Source organism: Hippoglossus stenolepis, chromosome 18, assembly GCF_022539355.2.
Source record: "Hippoglossus stenolepis isolate QCI-W04-F060 chromosome 18, HSTE1.2, whole genome shotgun sequence".
In the NCBI taxonomy this organism is placed as follows: Eukaryota; Metazoa; Chordata; class Actinopteri; order Pleuronectiformes; family Pleuronectidae; genus Hippoglossus; species Hippoglossus stenolepis.
The window spans coordinates 266,613-287,476 of record NC_061500.1 but is presented as its reverse complement, the minus strand read 5'-3'; the positions used below and the strand labels follow the sequence as shown (position 1 = coordinate 287,476).

At 44.0% G+C, this 20,864-nt stretch overlaps 2 protein-coding genes across 3 annotated transcripts; both read right to left on the bottom strand.

Moving 5' to 3' along the window:
* Positions 1-3,949: 3,949 nt before the first annotated feature.
* Positions 3,950-13,216, bottom strand: wdr91 (WD repeat domain 91). The gene is made up of 18 exons (XM_035184837.1): positions 13,015-13,216; positions 12,349-12,485; positions 12,094-12,273; positions 11,004-11,211; positions 10,826-10,908; positions 10,615-10,724; positions 8,617-8,788; positions 7,624-7,794; positions 6,979-7,184; positions 6,840-6,894; positions 6,654-6,749; positions 5,873-5,967; positions 5,644-5,797; positions 5,397-5,505; positions 5,057-5,169; positions 4,859-4,966; positions 4,676-4,765; positions 3,950-4,219 (listed from the first exon to the last, which is right to left on the bottom strand). The coding sequence occupies exons 2-18, from the start codon at positions 12,469-12,471 to the stop codon at positions 4,055-4,057; spliced, it is 2,238 nt and encodes a 745-aa protein (XP_035040728.1). The 5' UTR covers positions 12,472-12,485; positions 13,015-13,216; the 3' UTR covers positions 3,950-4,054.
* Positions 13,217-13,957: 741 nt separating this feature from the next.
* c18h18orf54 (chromosome 18 C18orf54 homolog) lies at positions 13,958-20,070 on the bottom strand. 2 transcript variants are annotated; one of them, XM_035184423.2, is made up of 15 exons: positions 19,867-20,070; positions 18,799-18,934; positions 18,339-18,495; positions 18,073-18,240; positions 17,595-17,733; positions 17,441-17,492; positions 17,129-17,333; positions 16,848-16,930; positions 16,416-16,512; positions 16,111-16,197; positions 15,468-15,528; positions 15,329-15,386; positions 15,011-15,184; positions 14,701-14,750; positions 13,958-14,323 (listed from the first exon to the last, which is right to left on the bottom strand). In XM_035184423.2, exons 2-15 carry the CDS (start codon positions 18,931-18,933, stop codon positions 14,179-14,181), a joined length of 1,611 nt encoding a protein of 536 aa, XP_035040314.1. In that variant the 5' UTR covers position 18,934; positions 19,867-20,070; the 3' UTR covers positions 13,958-14,178. The 2 variants fall into 2 exon arrangements, with proteins under 2 accessions (XP_035040314.1, XP_035040315.1); XM_035184424.2 differs by lacking the exon at positions 19,867-20,070 and having other exon boundaries at positions 18,799-19,100.
* Positions 20,071-20,864: the final 794 nt, after the last annotated feature.

The following is a 20,864-nucleotide window of genomic DNA, read 5'->3' as shown; positions in this document are numbered from 1 at the left end:
TGTCTTCTTGTGACAAACTTACATGATGACATTTACAAAACTGGTTTGACCAATTTAATTAAAAAAATGTCAAGTGCAAAAAGTAAAGAGTACATTTTCAGTTGTCTGCCTTTAACAGTTAAGTCCAGAATCTTTGATCGGACATAACAGAAAAATCACTGGTATGGTTTCTTTTACAGTCTGAATCTTATTTTGATAGTTCTGTCCACGTTTCCTCTGAGCCGTGTGTGTGTGTGTTCAGTGATGTAGATAAAAGGAGAGATTTGGATCAATATGGGTTTAAAAGATTATTTCTTTCTGCTCTTTAATGCAGTTGAACTTTCAACCACATCTTAGGTCTTCATTCATTCATCTTCTTTACGACACACATTTTACAAAGGTTTGCGCTGAGGTCAAACTCCTGTAGAGTTTTAGCTCAGACACATCAAATATGTTTATATTAATCTTTTAGACTATGAAATGTCAGAATATCTGTGTCTTCAAATCTCTGGTTTTAGACCAACAGTCCAAAACCAAATCATATTCACTTCATTGTCATTCGTATAACTTAAAGCAGCGATGGACAAAACTCCCAAAACGCACAGACACTTTGCTGGTTTTAAACTATAAAGGAGAAAAGGCGAGTGTACAAGAAAATGTGAAGTGTTTGACTTGATTGAGTTTAAATCGTCTGCTGACGTAACGCAGCAGCAGGGAAAATAAAAAACTATCTGCTGTGCAGGAGCCGAGTACCATTTAATCTGTAGTTCAAATGAAGACGAAGAAAAGAAAACAACAGAGAAGTATCTGAACACTCTGGGTATATTGACTGTCTCTGAACACTACAGTTCCCACAAGCCTCAGCGGCCACTGTCCATCTACAGCCTGTGACATCAGAGTTGAAAAGCTTTCTGATTGGAGGTTTTGTTCTGCAACAGGAGAAGGAGAAAAGGAGAGACATCAAACAACAGACTTGTTTGATGTCTCTCCTTTTGTTGTCATGGAAACAGTCTATTAACGACTTTCTCTTTATCAGTAAAAGAAATGTCACCAGGAGATCGTGAGTCACGGAGCTGCTGCTTGAATTCCTCAGTCCGAACTGTTAGCAGCTGCTGATCCACTGACGGTGTTTTATCACTGCATAGTTTTTAATCATCATTCAAATTAAATAAAACATATTTATTCCCTGATCGTCTGTTCTCTGTAACTCTGCTGAGTGGGTTCCATCTCCTGTGAGAAGAACTGACTGAGAGTCAGCTTCAACTGTCACAACCAGCTCCAGTTGAAGAGTGAAGCTGAACTGAGATCAGTTAAAAACACTCTGAAGTTATTAAAAAACAGAGTTTATCTCCAATATTCAGCAGGAAACTGTTAAACATGAAGAATTCTGAACAGAGTTTGGTGGATTTGTTACAGCTGCAGCTCTTCGGGTTCAGGAAGCAGAGGATCATGGGTAATATCAGCGTTTAGCTGTGTTTCAGTTCAGTGGGACGACTCAGTCAGAGTCAACACACTGAGACATCAGACAGAGACCGACAGAGTTAAGCATGTATGGCTGCAGGGGGCGCTGTTGCTCAGTAACTGTTACATCACGTTGCTTTAAGTTAAACGAGTTTTGACTGGACATGTGTCAGTGGATCAGCAGCAGACATGAAGAGTGTCTCTCTTCATCGTCCACTGAGGCTGCTCAGATCCTCCTTTTGTCTGTTGCTATAGGAACAAGATATGACCATAAAACCCTCGTAACAACAATTCTTAGTGCTCCGACATTCTGAGGAAGAAAAAAAGAATTATGATCCATTTTCAGATCACTACAGTTTCTGAGTCCTTCACATTCAAACTCTTTCTTTCTCCAGGACTCTGTGGATCTACTTCTTTCCCTTGTTCTCCTCCTCTTCCTCGTTCTCATCCTGCTGTTCTTCCTCTTCTTCCTCCTCTTCCTCCTCCTCATCCTGCTGTTCTTCCTCCTCTTCTTCCTGTTTCCCCTTCTTCTCCTCCCTGCCTCCTTCATTACCTCCTGTCAACTCTTTCTTGCTGCTGTTTTCTCCTCCGTCCTGATGTTCATCACCTGGGGCCTCATCCTCTTCCTCATCAGTTTCACTCTGAGAAAACAAACACAAGTTAGACTTTGACAATGAAAACACACTTTACACTCACAGGTTTTACACTTGGTCCAATCTTAGAATAACTGTAGTGGTTGTTTATTCTAAAGTCCAGGGTCAGTGTGTGTGTCTCGGTGTGAGTGTCCCGGTGTGTGTGTGTCCGGGTGTGTGTGTCCCGCTGTGTGTGTCTCCCGGTGTGTGTGTGTCTCTGTGTTTGTGTCTGGGTGTGTGTGTCCCAGGGTGCGTCCGTCCCGCTGTGCGTGTCTCCCGGCGTGAGTGTCCCGGTGTGTGTGTGTGTCTCTGTGTTTGTGTCCGGGTGTGTGTGTGTCTGGGTGTGTGTGTCCCCCAGGGTGTGTGTGTGTCCCGCTGTGTGTGTCTCCCGGTGTGTACCTGCTTCACACGGTTCCTCCTCCGGTTGGGGACCCGGGCCTTCATCCTCCGGGACAGCGCCAGCAGCTTGTTGTGTCTCTGCCTCCTCTTCACCTTCTCCTCCTCCTCTCTCCGCTTCTCCTCCACATGGTCGGAGTCGGACTCGTCCTGCCGCTGCAGCCTGCTCCTCTTCCTGGGCTGCACCGTCCTCTTCGGCTGGCTCCTGTCCTCCTTCTTCTTCTTCTTCTCCTCCTCCCCGGGGCTGGAGGACGAGGAGCTGTCGTCGCCTCCCAGGAACGAGCGCTTCCTGCGGGTCACGGAGCGGCTGTGGTCGCTGGAGCTCGCCCCGGACTCGCTCCGGTCCCGGCGGCCCTGCTCGCTGTCCTCCTCCGGGGAGCTCTGGAAGTCGGACTGGGATCCGGAGGTGGAGGAGGAGGAGGAGGAGAAGGAGCCTTCGTCACTGTCGTCCAGGATGGAGGCGGGCAGGCCGATCTGACGCTTCTTCGATGCGTCCACTTTGGTTTTCCGCATCGACGCGAACATTTTCCGCTTGTACAAACTCTCCATGTCTGCACGCGGGACCGGAGACCGGGGACATCAAAGAGGAACCGGGAGTCAACAAGCTCACGGTGAGCTAGCAGCTAGCAGCTAGCGCCTGTACGTCACTACGGAGAAAACGTCAGAAACACAACGGAACACCTGAATTCTCCTGCGTGCGTTTGTATTTGAAAACCAATTAAATGACAGGTTCTGTTCGTCAGAGGAAAATCAACATGAACAAGATTAAAGAGTTTTTTTTTTACCTCCTGTTAGCAAGACTGTTTATTATGCTCCTGACTCTTCTTCTTCTTCACTGCACAGCATCACTACGCGTGTTCTCAGAGCGCCCCCTGCGGCAGAGCCGAGACACTGCACCACCAGACTGACCTGATAAAAACATCTGAATGAAATGAAAGTAAAATAAGAAGAAGACATAAGTCATAAGAACAGATGTGAACCAGCGGTTAGTCCTGCACATCACAGACTAAATTCACACACATTTGAAACTGTAATTTAATTAGTGAAACCAATGAGCATGATGTCATTGTATAAAGGAACAAAGTCATTTTTCACACAAGAGGTGAAGTAAAACAATTAAAAACGGTTGAATTACCTCAGTTTGAAACCAAATAGGACTTTACATTTTGAACTGTGATTTATGAAACAGAGCAACAGACTTAAGTTGTTTCTCATCCATGCATCTCTTTTCCAATCAACAGAAAAAGGTGTTATAGCATCTTTTATCTCATATATTTGTATTTACAGAGCATGACGGGTTATGTCCAGCAGTAAACAGTGACTCCTTCAGAGCAGCTGGTGGATCATTTAGCTACTGAACATGTTTGTTCATGTTTCCTTCAGGAGCTGGAGATAAAGGAGAAGGAACATTGGATCCATCAGGTGACGCCATCACGGCTCTGCTGAGTGAGGAAGCAGCTAAGAAAGAAAGAAAGCAGCACTCGGATGGAACTAAACTTTAATATTTATATGAGTTTACAACAGGTGGTTGAGTTTTCACTGCTTCTATCACATCATTAAGATGATGACATGTTTATGAGACTCAGTCAGGACTTCTGTGCCAGGAGCGTGCTCAGTTTGATCTTTCCATCCATGGACGCCGTCAGGCAGGTGCCACAATCCACCGCAGAGCACCAATCAACTGTCACCACCGGCGCTTTGTGTCCGCCCAGCGACAGCACGCTGTCCAGAGCCGGCTCCCCATTGGTCAGCTGGATGGAGGGGGTTCACAAAATATATGAATAAAAATATCAGTTTGACTCAACGCACACGGCTGTTAACTAGTCAACTAGTGTTAAATAAAAATTATAGAAAAAATTCATTATTTTAAGAATTAAATGCACTAAAATTAAACATATACATTTAATAAATATGAGTAAATATTACAAATTCTAAAAATGCACAAATAAAATATTAATCGGCTGATTTCCACTACTACTGATAACTTAAAGAATAACATGAAAATACTTCATAAAAATCAATTACGTCATGATTCTAAAAAAATAAACAAATTAAAATTATTCAGTACAAATAACAATCCTGAAAATAAAACAGTCACATATACATAAAAATGACCAAACATTTAGGATAAGTTCCAGTTTAACCACAGCTTCTGGGTTTGGATCCTGATGAGAAGACTGATGATGAGGAGGATGAAGGTTATTTACTCTGTATATGAGTCCTCCAGAGCTGGAACACATCAGGACGTGTTGTCCTTCAGAGTCGAAGGCGAAGAGTCGACCTCGAGGAACCTGAACCTGAAGATTTTGTTTACAAATTGAGATATTAATGAGTTTTTAAATTCACTTTATGTGGTGAAATTCAGTTGTTTCCATGGTAACGCTGTATACCTGTTTGTATCCGCTGTATCCCGACAGGACGAAGGGTCCGGTGGCGTCCTGAGGTAAAACCTGCTCTGACTGCTTCACCCCACACCGATGGATGTTCCACTGGATGAACTGAACACACAAACACACAAACACACACAAGATGCTTTTGGAATCTGTTGACATCCACGCAGATGAATTCTCATGAAAATAAAAACTCACCTTTCCGTCTTCTCCGATGCTGAAGACGGTGTTTTCATCGTAGCTGAACTCCACGCTGTAAACTTCTCCGTCGTGAGCTCTCCAGCTCATAGCGCTCTCGTAGCGCTGCATGTCTACGTACAACAGAGAATTCAGAGCTGATTAATGTGTCGACGTTTGATGGAGGGAGAACAAATAGTTTGTTGAGGTGAAAGGTGCTTTGTGAAAATATCTGTCGCTCACTACACGACTCCACATTTAGAGTGTGAGTGAATCTGTCCAGTGTTTAAATGACTCTGGAAACTGCTCCGAGACCTTTGCTGAACACAGTGAGCAGATGTAACTGAGGAGGGAAACTGACCAAACAGTCTGATGACTCCGTCAGCAGCTCCGGTCACCAGCAGGTTTCCGTTGTGGTTGAAGGCCGTGCAGTTAATAGCAACTGGTTCAGGTTCTAACGAGAACTGGAGCTGTGGTGCGTATTGAATAGAGATTAAATCAGAATAACAGTCACAGCCAATACAAACACAATACTGACTATTCTCTTTTAACTATGAGTTTAACTAACTAACCTGTCAGTTAAATAACTGAACTAGCTGGTTAATTACCTGCTGTTTGACAGTCTTGGTGTCCCAGAGCAGCAGCTGTCCAGACACCGGTAAAGGAAGTCGAGGACCCGACTCGACGCTTCCCGATCGACTGAGAGCTGCGGCCGAACACACGAATGATGACCCGCTGGGACTGCAGGCTAAAGACAAGATGCTGACACACGGAGACGAGTCGTGTTAACCTCGTTACCGACGAAGGGTCAAACTACACGGTGACGTCACAACGTACCGTGGGTGAGTTTCATCAATGTTCATCTCATACAGATTCTTCTTGGCGTCTGTATCGTAAAGACGCACGGTGCCGACACCGCTGCCCAGCAGCAACTGAACACACACACACACAGACAGAGACAGACACAGACACACACAGAGACACACACACAGAGAGAGAGAGAGACACAGAGAGAAACAGAGACACACACACAGACAGAGACAGACACAGAGACACACAGAGAGAGCAGAGACACACACACACACACACACACACACACACACACAGACACACACACACACACACACAGAGACAGAGACAGACACACACACACACAGAGACACACACACAGAGAGAAACACAGAGACACACACACACACACAGACAGAGACAGACACAGACACACACACACACACACACAGAGACACACACACACACACACACACACACACACACACACACACACACACACACACACACACACACACACACACACACACACACATACACACACACACACACACTTTATTGGAGTCATCTTTAATTTGACTTCTATTTTAAAATCTGTTTTTAAATATCAATATTTTTATATTTTCAAGTTATATAATATATTTTTTTCCATTTGCTGTTTTTCTTGTCCGTTTTTCTTCACATAAAACCAGGACAGACGTGTTTTCTGTTTTCAGAATAAAGATAGATTTACCTAGAACAGAATAGATTGATGGTAGAATGACAGATCCACTGTATTTGTGATGTCAGGTTATGCTCTTATTGTGAAGGTGCAGCCTGCTGTTCGTACCAGTCTGTCGGGTTTGGTCGCCCACTCCAGAGACAGAAGAGGAGACTTGGACATGATGGTGGCTTTAGTCTGTATGATGGGGTTGAATGACCACACCTGAGGAAGAGGAGGAGGAAGACGACGGGTTTGTCATGTGTTTTCAGTTTGTTAATATAAAAATCTTCTCTGTTCATACAGATCGATCACCTTGATGACTCCATCTACATCCAAACTGGCAACTCGACGACCAGAGCAGTCAACTCTGGAAAACAGGAGGAAGGAAAGAAAAGAAGATGAGGTTTGGTTCTCGACCTTCAGAGCGATGACCAGGTAACTGAAGTCAGACCTGCAGTGCATGATGGATGAGTGGTGTTCTCCATATTCCTCCTGGCTGAGTTTGATAAAAGGCTGTTCCGCGGACACACCTCCTCCCTCTGTTCCTCCTCCTCCTCCTCCGCTCCTGCTGTTAGAGGAGGAGGCGGAGTCAGGGGGCTCGATGGCGGTCTCAGCAGGAGACTCGACCTCCGCAGCCTCTCCCTTCTTCTCTGGTGTCTGAGGACGACACATGAAATGATGCAGTTAGTGAAAATGAACGCTGCATGGATTTCCATGAGGCTTCTGCATCACTCAGTTAGTTAAGAGGTTGAACTACTGAACACATCCGGTTAACCTGGTGAAGGTCAGAGATTAAAACAGTCAACTCTGGTGCAGATCCAGGACTTTTCTTTACTTTCTTAAAAAATGTGATGTTTCTCAACATTTTCACTGATTTCAGAATAATTTTATCATTTATTCTTGATGAAAATAATCAATAATGTGATGCTACCAAGCGGACCAATCACAGCTCTTGTGGTCTGCGGAGCCTGGACCAGTAGGTGGGGAGGTGCAGGGTACATCGGGGGGCTCTGCGTAGGGTACACGTCTACGTGTAGGCTACGGCGTGGCTTCGACCCAGAGGCATGAATGGGGCTTGATCAGAGTAGAACTCTACCTGTGGTGGTTTGGAGAAAAGCTCCTTCCTCTCTTTCTCATGCTCCTGGATTCTCTTGTGTCTGAATTGTGTCGTCTGGTTTGTCTGTTGACTCACAGCTTCATTACTCGGTGCCTGGCTGGTGACGGGTTTCACCTCCTTAGTTACGATCGTCTCTTTTGTCTTTGCAGGCTGAAACGTTGATATTAGATAGAGAAGATGTTCTCAGATCAGAAGAGGATCATGGCTGTCAGAATAAACAAAGACTGTCGATAAAGATGGACGACATCTCTAAAGAGATTCACACTTTGAACTTATCCTGTGTCAATTTGAAGCCTCACATATGCAGGATGCAATACACACATGAACAGTAGGGGCAGTACGTGACCTCGACTATGTTTTTATTTATAGAATATAAATCTGGATGTTAGATTTCTGTGGTGCGCCCTCTAGTGGAATACTCAGTAACATGTGTAGTACACAACAAGTACGTGAACAGCTACGCTCACTATGAATCTGGTCGTTAACACAAACTTGTGACTAAACTGTAAATATATCTCAAGCCTAAAAGTAAAGCCAGATCGCCCCCTGGTGCCTGGCTGAAGTATATATCATAAACCCCCCCTTCTCCATGTTAGCAGATGGGACGTTAAATAAATGTTTGTAAAGATGTTTCTGTCATTTCAGCTCGTTCTTCTTTCACTGATGTTTGTTCAAGTGTTTCTGATCAGTTTGGTTTTATTTAGTTATTTGATGATATAAAAACAGGCTGACACGTCTTGATTGACAGCTGAGACTGACTGATTGGTTGAGAGCGTGTATCGACAGGAACTATCCATTTCGTCCATATCTGAGATATTTTGGCTTAATTTTAGGAGGGAGGAAGTCGTCCATCTTTATTTACAGTCATTGAAAAAGACATACTGACAGAGTGCTGCCCCCTGCAGGAATCTGAACGGACATTACAGCGGAACAGCCTCTGGGGGGGGCGTATAAGAGACAGGGAAACTTCACCTGATTGGCTGGTGGGTCCTTCCTGCTCACTGCCGCCTGGTTTGGTGAAGACCCAGCAGCGACCTGCAGGGGTTTCCCCGGCGTGCGTCGGCCCTGTGGTAGGATTGTAGAGAAGAAGTTTCTGGAAGGAGTGGTTGTCGTGCCGACGGCTCGCTGGCTCGATACCAAGTCCCTGAGAGGACGAAGAAGAGAAAAGGATTTAATCATCAAACTGTGGAATGAAAAGAAACTAACTTTTTCTCATCATTTCAACTCATCCAGATGTGCTCAGAACAGAGCGAGCAGCTGTCGTCAGAACCTGGATTCAGACGAGAACGAGCGGTTAACGTGGAACTTACCTCAGACGTGTTGGATCTGACACACATCTGATCAGCTGATCCTGTTTTAAATGTATAAAGGAATCAGCTGTGAAGCAGGTTTGTAAAGTAAAAGACGAACCAGAGGATGAACCATCATGACTGAGATCAGCTGACGTCAAATCGTCTTCTCTCGTTTCTTCTTCTGATTGAACAGAAGCTCAGTTTAATGACTTGAATGAGTTCTGCCCGATACAAAGCTACACGTTGTTTTCAAGGATTTCTTCTGGGTTTTATCAGTTAAAAATATATCACGAAAAATCTATATGTTGTTACAAGTTCAATTTTGTTGACCAAAATGTTTCGTTGCTTGTGCAAAAGAAAACATTTGTGTTTCATTTACTTTCTTGTGAGAAACGTGATTTCTCAGGACGTTAAATCCATGTGGATCTTTGAAGAACAGTTTGTGTACGTCACCACTAGAGGTCAGTAAATATTACATCAAATGCTACGTCGATGACACCGAACTCTTCACGTGTTCGTCCTGTAAACAATCACAAAATTATTTTTTTCACCTCAACTTCAGTTATGATGAAGTGTCAGTAATTCTGCGACTTTGATATTCCTTCACATCTTTAATAGCTTTTCTTGGGATTTTTGATGATTTTTTTATTTTATCACTTCCTACATTAAATGCCAAACATCTGTATGTTTTATTTAACATTTTAGTATTAATTTTAGATTGAAGTACATTAGTCTAAAGTCAGCGAGTGAAACCCGTTTAAAAATATAGAAAAAACGAATCGTACTGACAAGAAACAACAATTCATCAGGTGAATTGTTTATTTGGCAACAACAACTGCATCCCAGCAAACAGTGTAAACAACATAAATATCCCACCATTAACAATAAGTTAGTTAAAATATTTTGAAATATAAATTTTCTATATGAACGGACACATCAGCAGGTTTGTCTGCGTTAAAGAAAATTCTTCTCAAAGTGCTTCAGGGATACAAATCTGAGGTTTGTGATTGACAGCCTGTTAAAACAATAATAATAAAAATAATGATAAATCCTCTTTCTTCTTCCATCATCATGATCTCATCTCTCTGTCAGCAGGTACTTTAACGTACCTCTCTTAAAGTAAGTATCTTATTTCACACGAAGCCTCTGAACTTTATACTCAACACTTCTACTTCTGATCTAAAAACTCAGACGTCAAATAAAACTTGAGACTTTCCTCACGAGCCTGAACGTCAGCGGCTTCGTTCAGGAGACGCATCGAAAGCTCAGCTGCTGTATTCAATACAATCAACATTTCAGAATAAAATACCAGTAAAACAAACGTCAGTCAGTCGATGCAGTAAAATAAAATGTGTGTCCTGTGACAGAAGGTAAATCAAACACATGAAACTGAATTTAGATCAGATTAAAGATGGCTGCCATCTGCTACTCCCAACACTCACTAACAGTTTTCATTTTTCACGTAACTTCACGTAACTTTATTTAACTCCGTTAGGTTTGAAGCATGGCAGCCATCTTGGATGCACAGAGGCAGTAAGAACATGTGACCAAAACATCGACTCCTCGTCCAATAAATAACTTGGTTAGAGACTTTGTCTCGTCATGTGACATAAAACAGAGTGGCAGCCATCTTAGTTGTAGTCAGTCATCAGTAAAGACAGTGGTGTTAATGTCTCACAGCTCAGTGTCTCCCAGTCGGTCCATGTTCTGGACGTACGCCGGCAGTTTGTGGTGAACCATCTCGTCTCCGTCCCTCTGGTCCCGGCTCTCCGTCTGCAGAGCGAACAGCTGGACGAGACACGGCGAGAAAACGTTAGACCGCCAGCACCAAACCACACAAATCACTACCAACAACAAATCCTTGGTTCACATCTCACTCTTCTTCTCACCAGCTGCCGGAGCTGCTCGTTCTCTTCGGTCACACTCGTCATCTTCTGGACTTCAGCGTCAAAGCTCAGCAGAACAGGCTGAGGTGGAAACAGTCAAAGACTGCAAACCAAAGACGTTTCATCGAAACACAGAGGATCATCTTCACTGTTAAATCTACACACATGAGCTGAAGGATATGAAGACACTGGAACAGGACGGACAGGAAGTTGTGCAGAGACACCAGGAAGGTGTCGGACCACTGGCGGGAGAAGTACGGAGAGAAGGCGGGGTTCTGCTCGGGGGTGGGGATAAATGGCAGGATGAACCAATCCCGCCACTCGGCCTGACCCTGCAGCTCCAAGGACTGCTTCTGGAAAAACTCCTGAGTCCTCTCCAGGTTTCCTTTCTAGAGGGACGAGAGGACGGAGGAATGTTTTCACCACTGTTCTGTTTCACAAAGAACAGTTCAGCTGTTTTCAGACCTGAACTGAAACACAGACGAGTTCCTGACGAGTTCCAGTGCGTACGCACAAATCTGTGCCTAAACGATTCATCAATATGTTCGTACTCTACGAACAAATTTAGAACTTCCTCCGACCTTGTGTACGCACAAATGATGAAGGCCCGGCTGTCCTGAAAAATGACCAAATGTATAAAAAAAACTATGAAATTAACACCTTTTCATCTTCATCCTTCTTCTGCAACATGAAGTAAAAACACTGCGTTAAGTCGTAGGAGTGTGTGTGTGTGTGTTCATCTGTCCCTCTTCAGACAAACTGATAATCTCATGTATTCAGTTATTAATCGATGATGTCGGGTCATGACTCCGGATCGTTCCTCTCACTTTAACTCTGATGTCCTGACTGTGCGTTACGTCTCGTGTTGTGTAGCCGGTTTAACATGCGTCTCATAAACTCTAGAGAATCAAACCAACACAAAGTAAACGTCGGTCCTGTACGTGTCCTCCAGTGATGGTGTTTGTTGGTAAAGTGTAAAGTGAGCGCAGGTCAGAGGAGGAAACAGACTCCGACACAGACCGGACCTTTAACGAGCGTCTGTCCTGGTCCGGAAGCAGCGATGTTATGATTATTCAGCAGAATAGTTTATATGTCATGTCCGGCCTCCTGCTGCTCTACAGGCTCCGCCCCTCGCCTGGATGTTCCCACACGTTCCTGTTGGTGAGAACGAGTCGGACCCGACAACCTGCTGCTGCTTCACAAACACTAACTCTATTTTCCAGAGCTCATGTGTGGAAGCAGCTGTGGTTGGTCTCTCTGCAGGATGTTACCTGGATGGTGTTGATGACGTAGTATCTGTACAGGCTGGTCCTCAGCTTGTTGACGGTGGATCTGTAGACGTCCTCCAGTCTGCAGAACAGACGTCTGTCCAGGTAGAGCCAGTATTCCTTCAGACCAAACAGGTCGAAGCTCTGGATGAACTGCTGCAGCTGATCGATGATCTTATCCACCTGCAGAAGAAGAACATGTCAGATTAAACCATGATCTTCTTTGATTGAATCCGTGCACGTTTCCCTCAGTCGTACCCTGAAGCCTTTCTCCTTGTCGGCTTTGATTTCACTGTCCAGGTGCTTCATGGTGCTGGTGAAGCCTCGGTAGATCAGATACTCCCTCACGTGTTCGTCTGTCCTCTCCACTGCTGAGCCCATGGTGACCTCTGACCCTGCAGACCATCAGTGATGACAACATTTCCTCTTTACAGAGGTAGAGAAATAAAGGAGGTGATGCCATCCCATAATGCCTTGAGGCAGCAACATTTAAGAAACATAACTTTGTAGTTGAAGGGAATAGGCCAATGAAAATCAGCTGTGGAGGTGAATAACGTTTCACATCCAGCTGAACGTGAAACAAACATACACACAGATAAACATGTCAACACTTTACAATTATATCTTCTTTTTGTTCTGTTGCCTTCTTATCGTGTCATTTGTTCACCTTGTTAGGATAAATGCTACAGAAATAATGTATTATTATTACTATTAACACAGAACTAAGTGTTTCTATTGAATGATCCTGATCACTGATCATTAGTCAAAGATACATATATCTGAATCTTATTTTACATTACAAATACCACCACGATCACTTTACATGTAATTAACAGATACAAGTATAAAACTCCATGTTCTCCTGTTTGATCGCATTTCACTTCCGGCCTTTACGTTTGTAACGGAGTCTTGAATCGCACGTACCTCGTGGTATTCTTGATCCAGTTACGTTGATTTGAGTCGAAACAAAAAGCTTCAGATTAATTTTTCATCCAGTTTCAGATTCTCGATCATTTTCTGAAGCAAAGATTCAAACAACAAAGAGAAAAGTCTCTTCCTGTAGCTGCCTCCGGACGATCACGTGACGGGTCATGTGACGGATCACGTGACGGACAGCTGGAACTCATCACAGCGACCCTCTCAGACAAAGACCGTCATTACAACAACTTTATTAAAACAAGATTTTTTAAATAATTATAAAAAAAAAAAAAAACGTTTGTGAATCATTTGTGAAAAACAATTCTTTATTTTTTTTAAATCAAGTTTGTCAAAATTCCCAGAGCACGAGAAGCAGGTGAAGGTGCGTTAGCTTTCCGTCTTTGAGAGTCCTGATCGGGCGGTTACTTAAAGCAGCCCCGGGCGGGGTTAGGGTCCATGTCGCCAGCTGTTTCTCAGGCACACAGGAACCTTCTGAGCGGCTGCTCGATTCTGATTGGCTTGAGCGGCATGGGTTTTTTAATTAAAAAGATTGTCATCCAAGGACACAGATTTCGATACGCAGTGATTAATAACATCTAAAAAACATATTTAATTTAATAATTAATAATTTTATTTTTATTGTCACATTTCCCTTACAGTATCCGTGACCCCCCTGGCACCCCCCGGGGGATTGGGACCCCCACTTTGAAAAGCAGTGACTAAAACCACCACCATGCGCACGCAGCGGGGGGGAGATCTGAGAGCAGATGTTTCAGGGTGAAGAGAAGAGCTGAAGGAAATCTGAGTGTCAACACAGTTTGAGCACAAGCAGGAGCTGTTAGAGTGCGAGCGCAGGGTTGAGAGTAGAACCATTACAAAATCTGAATGTGAAGAAAGATATATAATCCAATCTAAATGATTCTGAAAAAAACAAGAGGATTTCACAAAGTTCAGACTGAGACTTTAATGGAAAAACCGAGATCAGACAGTTTTCAACTTTCACAGCTTCCTTCACGTGAACACTTCACGTAACTTCCACACACATTTCATTGGCTCCTGGTCTGTTTCAGTCTCAGTTCTGGGTTTCGATGCACGGCACCTTTTCATCTAAAATATGAATCCAGAGTTCATCCAGATTCTTCCTGGACAGTGAGAAAACTAACGTCAGCTTTAGGAGAGTTTCAGCTGCGTACAGATGAGACCGTCAGCAGATGAGGAAGAGTAGCGTCCTTCATCTTCATCCTTCTCCTCCTCTCGGTTTTTCTCTCTGGGTTCATCCACCAGGAGCTTCAGACGACTCAGGTGATGCAGAGCTCTGAGGATGGAAACAAAATGTTTGTGTTCATGTTTCTGATTAGTTTGGCTTTAATAAGTTACGATCACGACTGCACAGACTGCGAATGACGTCGTCACCACAAGATGGCAGCGTTCATATCTGAGCTATATTTTTATTCTATTGCCTTTTTATATTTCTTTATTCTCTTGTCTGCCTCATTCTGACCTGCCTGCTGCTGTAACAAGTGAATTTCACCCGTGTGTGGATCAAAAAAGTTTGATCTTATCTTAGTTCAGCTTCATTTCTGGAAGAAGCAGCGTCGGCACGTCCATCTTTTTTTCACAGTCAATGGTATCGATCATCTACGCAGTCGTTCTGGTGTTAATTAAATGTGTGATGTGTTCAGGGTTATTTACCTGTGTAGTGACGGTCCACCAGAAAAACTCTCCAGCTCTACTTCAGTCGTCTGTAACACAAACACAATGTGAGTCACTGTGTGAAACAACAGAGTTTGTGTTTCACAGCTGAACAACACAGCAGCAGGTTTTCTGCACACCTCCTCCAGAGAAACTCCAGAGAAATTCCTCGAGGGTTCAGTGCAGTTCTGAAAGCAGCTACAGTGAGGAGTTTCCCTCACAGCTGGATGTTGACAGCAGAGAGGTGCGTTCAGGAACTGAAATAAATCCTATTTATTGTTTGTTTGCTCTGAAACACGAGAGTTTCCACCTGCGTCCCTGGAGTCTGCGGCCTGTCAGGGTGTGTTTGACTTTCTGATGCTTCTTCTTCTTGTCGCTGAAGCTTGGTCTCCACCGCCTGCAGTCTGAACAGCATCTGTTTCAGAGCCTCCACCGGACCGGGCTGCTTCCAGACGTTGTTACCATGGAGACCGCTGCTCAAAGTCTGGGAGAGACAGCAGACAGATGTGGGCGATGTGATCCTGGATCTGTCAGCAGATCATTTGGACTTGTGTCCATTCACTGAAGTAAAATCTGTCATATAATGAAAGTAACAGTGAGGAAGCAGCAGTGGAACAGAAAAACGTACCTCAGCTCCTCTGTCACTCAGAGCCTCTGTGCCGCCCCCTGCTGCTGCTGCTGGGTCCCTGCAGGTTCAACACAAGTATCATCAGTGTGTCCAGGTTTTATGAATCAGAACTAACAATATGAGTGTAAATAAATCTTACAGAGTTAATGAAGGACAGCGTGAGGATGAACTGAGCAACTCCTCAGTGTTCACTGGACTAACTAGGGAACAAAAACAGTTATTCAATAAGGAGAAAAACGTTCAGGTTGTAGAAAATATCAAATGACAGATTTATCGGTTTGCCCAAAACCATCTGTTGATTTAAAAATAAGAGTCATCAATGAAACACCCAGCTATTGACAGGTATTAACCCTCTCAGTGAGTTTTCCCTCACGAGTGGCCACTGAAGGGATATTCTGTGGACTACTCCTTGAATTAGAAAATAACACGAGCTTGGTCTTATCAGCATTAAGCACTTTCAGGTCGGACAAGGTGTAACGTTAAAAGCACTTTGCAAGTGTTGATACACCACAACAGCTCATCAGCATCCAAATGGAGACACATCTGTCACATCTTGACCAAACTTATTTAAATAAAAAGAAGAGGCGCCAGCACAGAGCCATAAGACCAGGCCCACGTGCCTTTCTGGTGTCATGAGCTTTCAATGCTTTATCTACTTCCTGTACTGTAAAAGGCAAAAAGCTAAATTGGGGACCATCGTGCACAGAAACATCCGGGGAAGATGTGCAGGTCACCTAGAGAGACACACAATACAAAATACTCATTGAAACAATTCACCTCACCTGCAGGTTTATCTGCTCCGTCACAGCTCTGACACAGAGAGTTCAACACATGATCGGCCTTCTGGATCAAATACTCGATCCTGTTGTCTGAAAAGAAGATAAGAACACGCAGCTGAACCACATATAACATGTGGAATATTGTGATGGAGGATTTACAAAATACACTCAAAACCCTGCTATTAATTTAGTCTCTCCATAGCTTCTGAAACTGTACTCGTCTTCCTGAACGTGTCTAGTCTAATCAGCCCTAATGAGTTGTGTAATACATGGTGCAGAAATTCATCAATCATTCAGTGAGTTCTTACCTCTGAACATCATGTGAGTGTCCATGATGTCGGAGCTTTTCCTCTCTGCAGCGAGCAGTGAAATCTGTTCAGCTAACTGAAGCCTCAGATCTCCAACCTGTCGACACACACACCCACAATACACACACACACACACACATTACACCCACAATTATCACTAAAGCAATTACATATACTGTTGTATGCAGAAGTCAGCATCATCAGACTTCTGAAGAGAAGCAAATACAGATTCTGCAGCAAACAGAAAATTTGCTTTTCCTCAAATGTTAACTTACTGTTTGCCTGATGTTCAAATTCACTTCAAAACAACCTTATTTGTCCCCGGAGGGCAATTCAACGACGTCGACAACTAAGCCAGCGCCATCCACTGATGACGACTGTCGCATGAGGTTAAAAGTTCAAGTGGACCTTAGAGAAGACTTTTTCTCTGACCTGTGAACGTGTCTGGTCGAGATCATCTTCCTCAAGCTCTGCTACCCAGGACGGAGCTCTGGTTCTCACAGCTGCAGGAAAACCTGGAAGAAGAAAACAAACCTTCAACGGGCTGTTCACTCAGCCTGGCCCCTCGGTAATGGACGCCTGTCAAGATTTCACATTCTTAGAGCACGCACAGTTTACAATGATGGCAGATTTACTACAGATGATTCTAATTAAAACTTATTTCTAGTCTGAGCTCGCTTGTGGTGTGAAATGTTTTAATGAGAATGTTTTACTGTGGTCGTCCCACAGCTTTGGCTCCGTTGGTGGCAGCTGTGGCTGCGACTCGCTGCGGTCGCAGCCCTGGACCCATGCTGGGTAGTTCAGGTCCGGGATGCTGCTGGATCCAGAGGGCTCCCTGTCAGCCCTGCTGCTGGTGAACCAGTGAGGATGAAATGAGGACGGCTCTGTGAACTCTGACCCTGCTGCTCTGTGTGCGGACTGACAGACGGATACAGACAGAGGGAATACTGACACTCAGTTAAAGCACGACACAAGACTCAGATCCTAATAGACATGTGAATTATAGTCACATTAAAGCTGCTCACAGGGAATTTGTTGTCATGTGTTTTGAACGTGGCTGCTCCTCTTCCTCTGCACCTGGTGAAGAGGAGAAAGTAATGAAATGATGAAGAACAATCACAGCACAGAGATCTGTCAGGACACACATCAATGATACACATAAGTGCCAGCTGCATCAACCTGGAGTTCCTGGTTAGTTGAGGGTGGTGGTGGCTCAGTTGGGGTTTGGTGAAGCTGCTGCTGAGCCCAGCCCAGTTTCCAGGTCCTGAAGTGGAGGAGGAGCCGTGGAGCTGTGAGGCTCCAGACTGAGACACGAGGCCTGGAGCAACACACGAGACGTCACAGGAACCAAGAGACAATGCTGTTATTGTTTAATCTCCCAAAATGTATATTCTGTCAAACCAGGCATCATTCAGTCCATGTCTGAGATACATCACAAAGTTGTGTGTTTTATGTGACAATAAGGTGGGTGGACGGTGCGTTTAAAGACACAGATTAGGAGGAAAGTGCCAGTGATAACTTTTAAGATCTTGGATACAGACTTGGGTGATGCATTTATAAACTTGGAATGAAAGCAGAGGAGTGGTGAGATGTTTTAAGACTGGATGTAGGTTTGAGGTGCCAGAGGAATACAGAGGTGTACGATGTGTTTAAAGACCTTGGATAAAGGCAGAAGTATGTGTGACAGGCATCGTTCCATCATTAGGGATTGACAGCAGCTCGTCTGTCGTCATCGAGAGTCTGTCTCTGTTAGCACCGTGATGAAGGGAGCTGACGGGAAGGTTCAGGAAGTCCAGCTCTCTCTCAGTCAAACTCTCCCTGAGAACTATGGGTAAAAACAAACAACATAAGGAGGATAAAAAAGAAAACTTTAACTGATAGAGAAAGATGTGAAAAATTGACAGCTTCTGAATCGTGACCTACCATCTTTGTTTCTGAGTGTGCTCACTCTGGGTCTGCTCGGCGTGGACAGGGGACTATGCGGCAGAACGAGTCCTCCTGCCGAAAACCTGCAGTTCTGACAACTACTCTCAAAGTCTGCGATGTAGGCGTCCAGCGCCGCAGAGGCCGAGTCGTAGTCCTGCAAAATCCACCAATGAAAGAACATTAATGAAATATATCTAGTAAGACCAGTACCATAAAAACCTCATCTCTGTGGGCTGTCCAGTCTGAGGCCACTGGACGGGTTTAACTCGCAGCATTAAAATCATGAAGAAAATAAATCCATTAACAATCTTTCATTGAACTTCTAAGAGAAGTTAAATTCTACATTGGTTCACAAAAATGATTGTTTGCTAGATAAAATAAATGGCTGACAAACAAGAAGGCTCCATCACTGCTTGAGAAAACAAGCCCCAGTAGAAACAGTAGAATCAGAGTGAACCTTGTTTCTGTATCTGATGCTGCTGTTGTGTTCAGGAGGCAGGAGGCTGCTCCTCAGACGACCTGTGTTGGACATCAGGGACGTCACCGTCGACTCTGGAGACAGAAATTCACCAACCAGGCTGCGACTGTCCATTCTGGAAACACACAACGACAACAGTGAGCGGAGTGTGACGCCCTCATCACCAAGAGCTCTGGAACCTCCTCGTCTTTCCAAGTTGACGTCTTCGTCTTCTACGTGTGCGGCTCCTCTTCTTCATCCTGAGATGTTTGTGTTCTTCCAGTTTCACGTCCGTCACGTGTTAGAAACCTCATCAACACGTCCACTATCTCACTGGGAAGCTTCCACACATTGTCCTGCTGTCTCCTCACATGGACTCACTCTGACATGTTACACACATGTTACTAGGAGGCTGCAGGAGAAGATCCAGAACATGTCCAGAGACACTGACTCAGACATTTGTTCTCACACACAGAACCAGCAGAACATGTGAGGAACATGTGAGGAACATGTGAGGAACACGTCAGGAACATCTCAGGAACATCTCAGGATAACCCATATATAATGTTGTATCACTCGGCTCTGTCAGTTAGTCTGTGGGTCACAGATTGAACAGAATATGTGACACTTCTAACCAGTGGTGAACCAGACACTAACCAGCGGTGAACCAGACACTAACCAGTGGTGAACCAGACACTAACCAGTGAAACACTTAACTGTCAGAATACATCCACGTGTGTTGACTAGTATTTCAGTGTAAAGAAAACTCAAATCAATGTCGAATTAAAGTTATTTCAAAGTTGACTGAAGTTAACTTGCTAGGTTAGCTTTAGCCTAGCCAGCGGCTAAACAACCAAAACCAGAGTAAAACAAACTTATTCAGTGATTAGTGCGTGTTAAGTTAGCTTGGAGCTCATAGCGTGTTTATAACGTCTGTAATAACGCGATGTTTTCACATATTCACTCAAAAGTTACTCAAACACAACTGTGACGTCAGGATTCAACTTAGCATCCTACACTCAATGCTAACTGTTAGCCGCTAACACCAGGCTACAGGTCGACACTTACATGTTTAACGTTCAGTGAGAAGATGCAAGTCTCCCGGAGTAACCCGAGTTAAATCGAGTTGGACCGAGTTAAACCGGGTTAAACACGCATCAGCTCCGTCACGCACGTCAGTGAAACACCGGGAAACAAACAACTCGCTGATCTCAAAAGAAGTTGTGTTCCATTAATCTTCTTCTGATTTGTTGGCGGTTGGTAAACAAGCTTAATTGCATTAGCGCCACCTACAGGACTGGAGTGTGGAACTTTAGATTGGCAATAAACCGAAATGAAACTAAACTAAACTAAACCAGCCTGCATCCTTCTGTTTCCAGACACCTGCTGTTCGTCCTGCGATGCGTCTCCAAGCAGATTCAATAGTTATTACGAAGAACAGGCTCCACTGCTGTTTATCTATAAAGTGTTCGTCCTGAGAGGTAATGACTCTTCAGTTCTGTTTCTGCAGCCTCCTTCTATACCAACATGTTTTTGTATATTATAAAGATGTCTGTGTCGTTTATGTCCCAGTATTCTTGACATACGTTTTGCATTTGTGTCTTTATGATGCTTTACCCTCAGCCCTACTTAGTGAATTCTCATGTCTACTGGTTGTAATTGAAGTGCCTGCTTCGCCAGTGTGTCAACATCTTCATTTCTGTCTCCTCCTTCATGGACAGGAGCCCAGATGAAGCAAACAGATCCTTATGTAAAGTGTTTATATTGAATGGTGGACTTAAGGAGGAGATCTTGTCTGTGTCATGTTATTGCTGTCTGACGCTATTAGTGCAATGTTTACACTGCAATGCCATAAAAAAAGCTTATCTCATCTTATCTCATCAAGTTTCAAGTTTCAAGAGTTTATTGTCATGTGCACACCAATAACATTTAGCAGTCGCTGGCAATGAAATGTTCGGGTCACAAGCTCTCTTCTAGCAATGCTCAAAATATTACACAAGCAAAAAAATATGAATAGAAATAAATGTAGAATACAATATCAAAAAAAACCAAAACATATATCTATA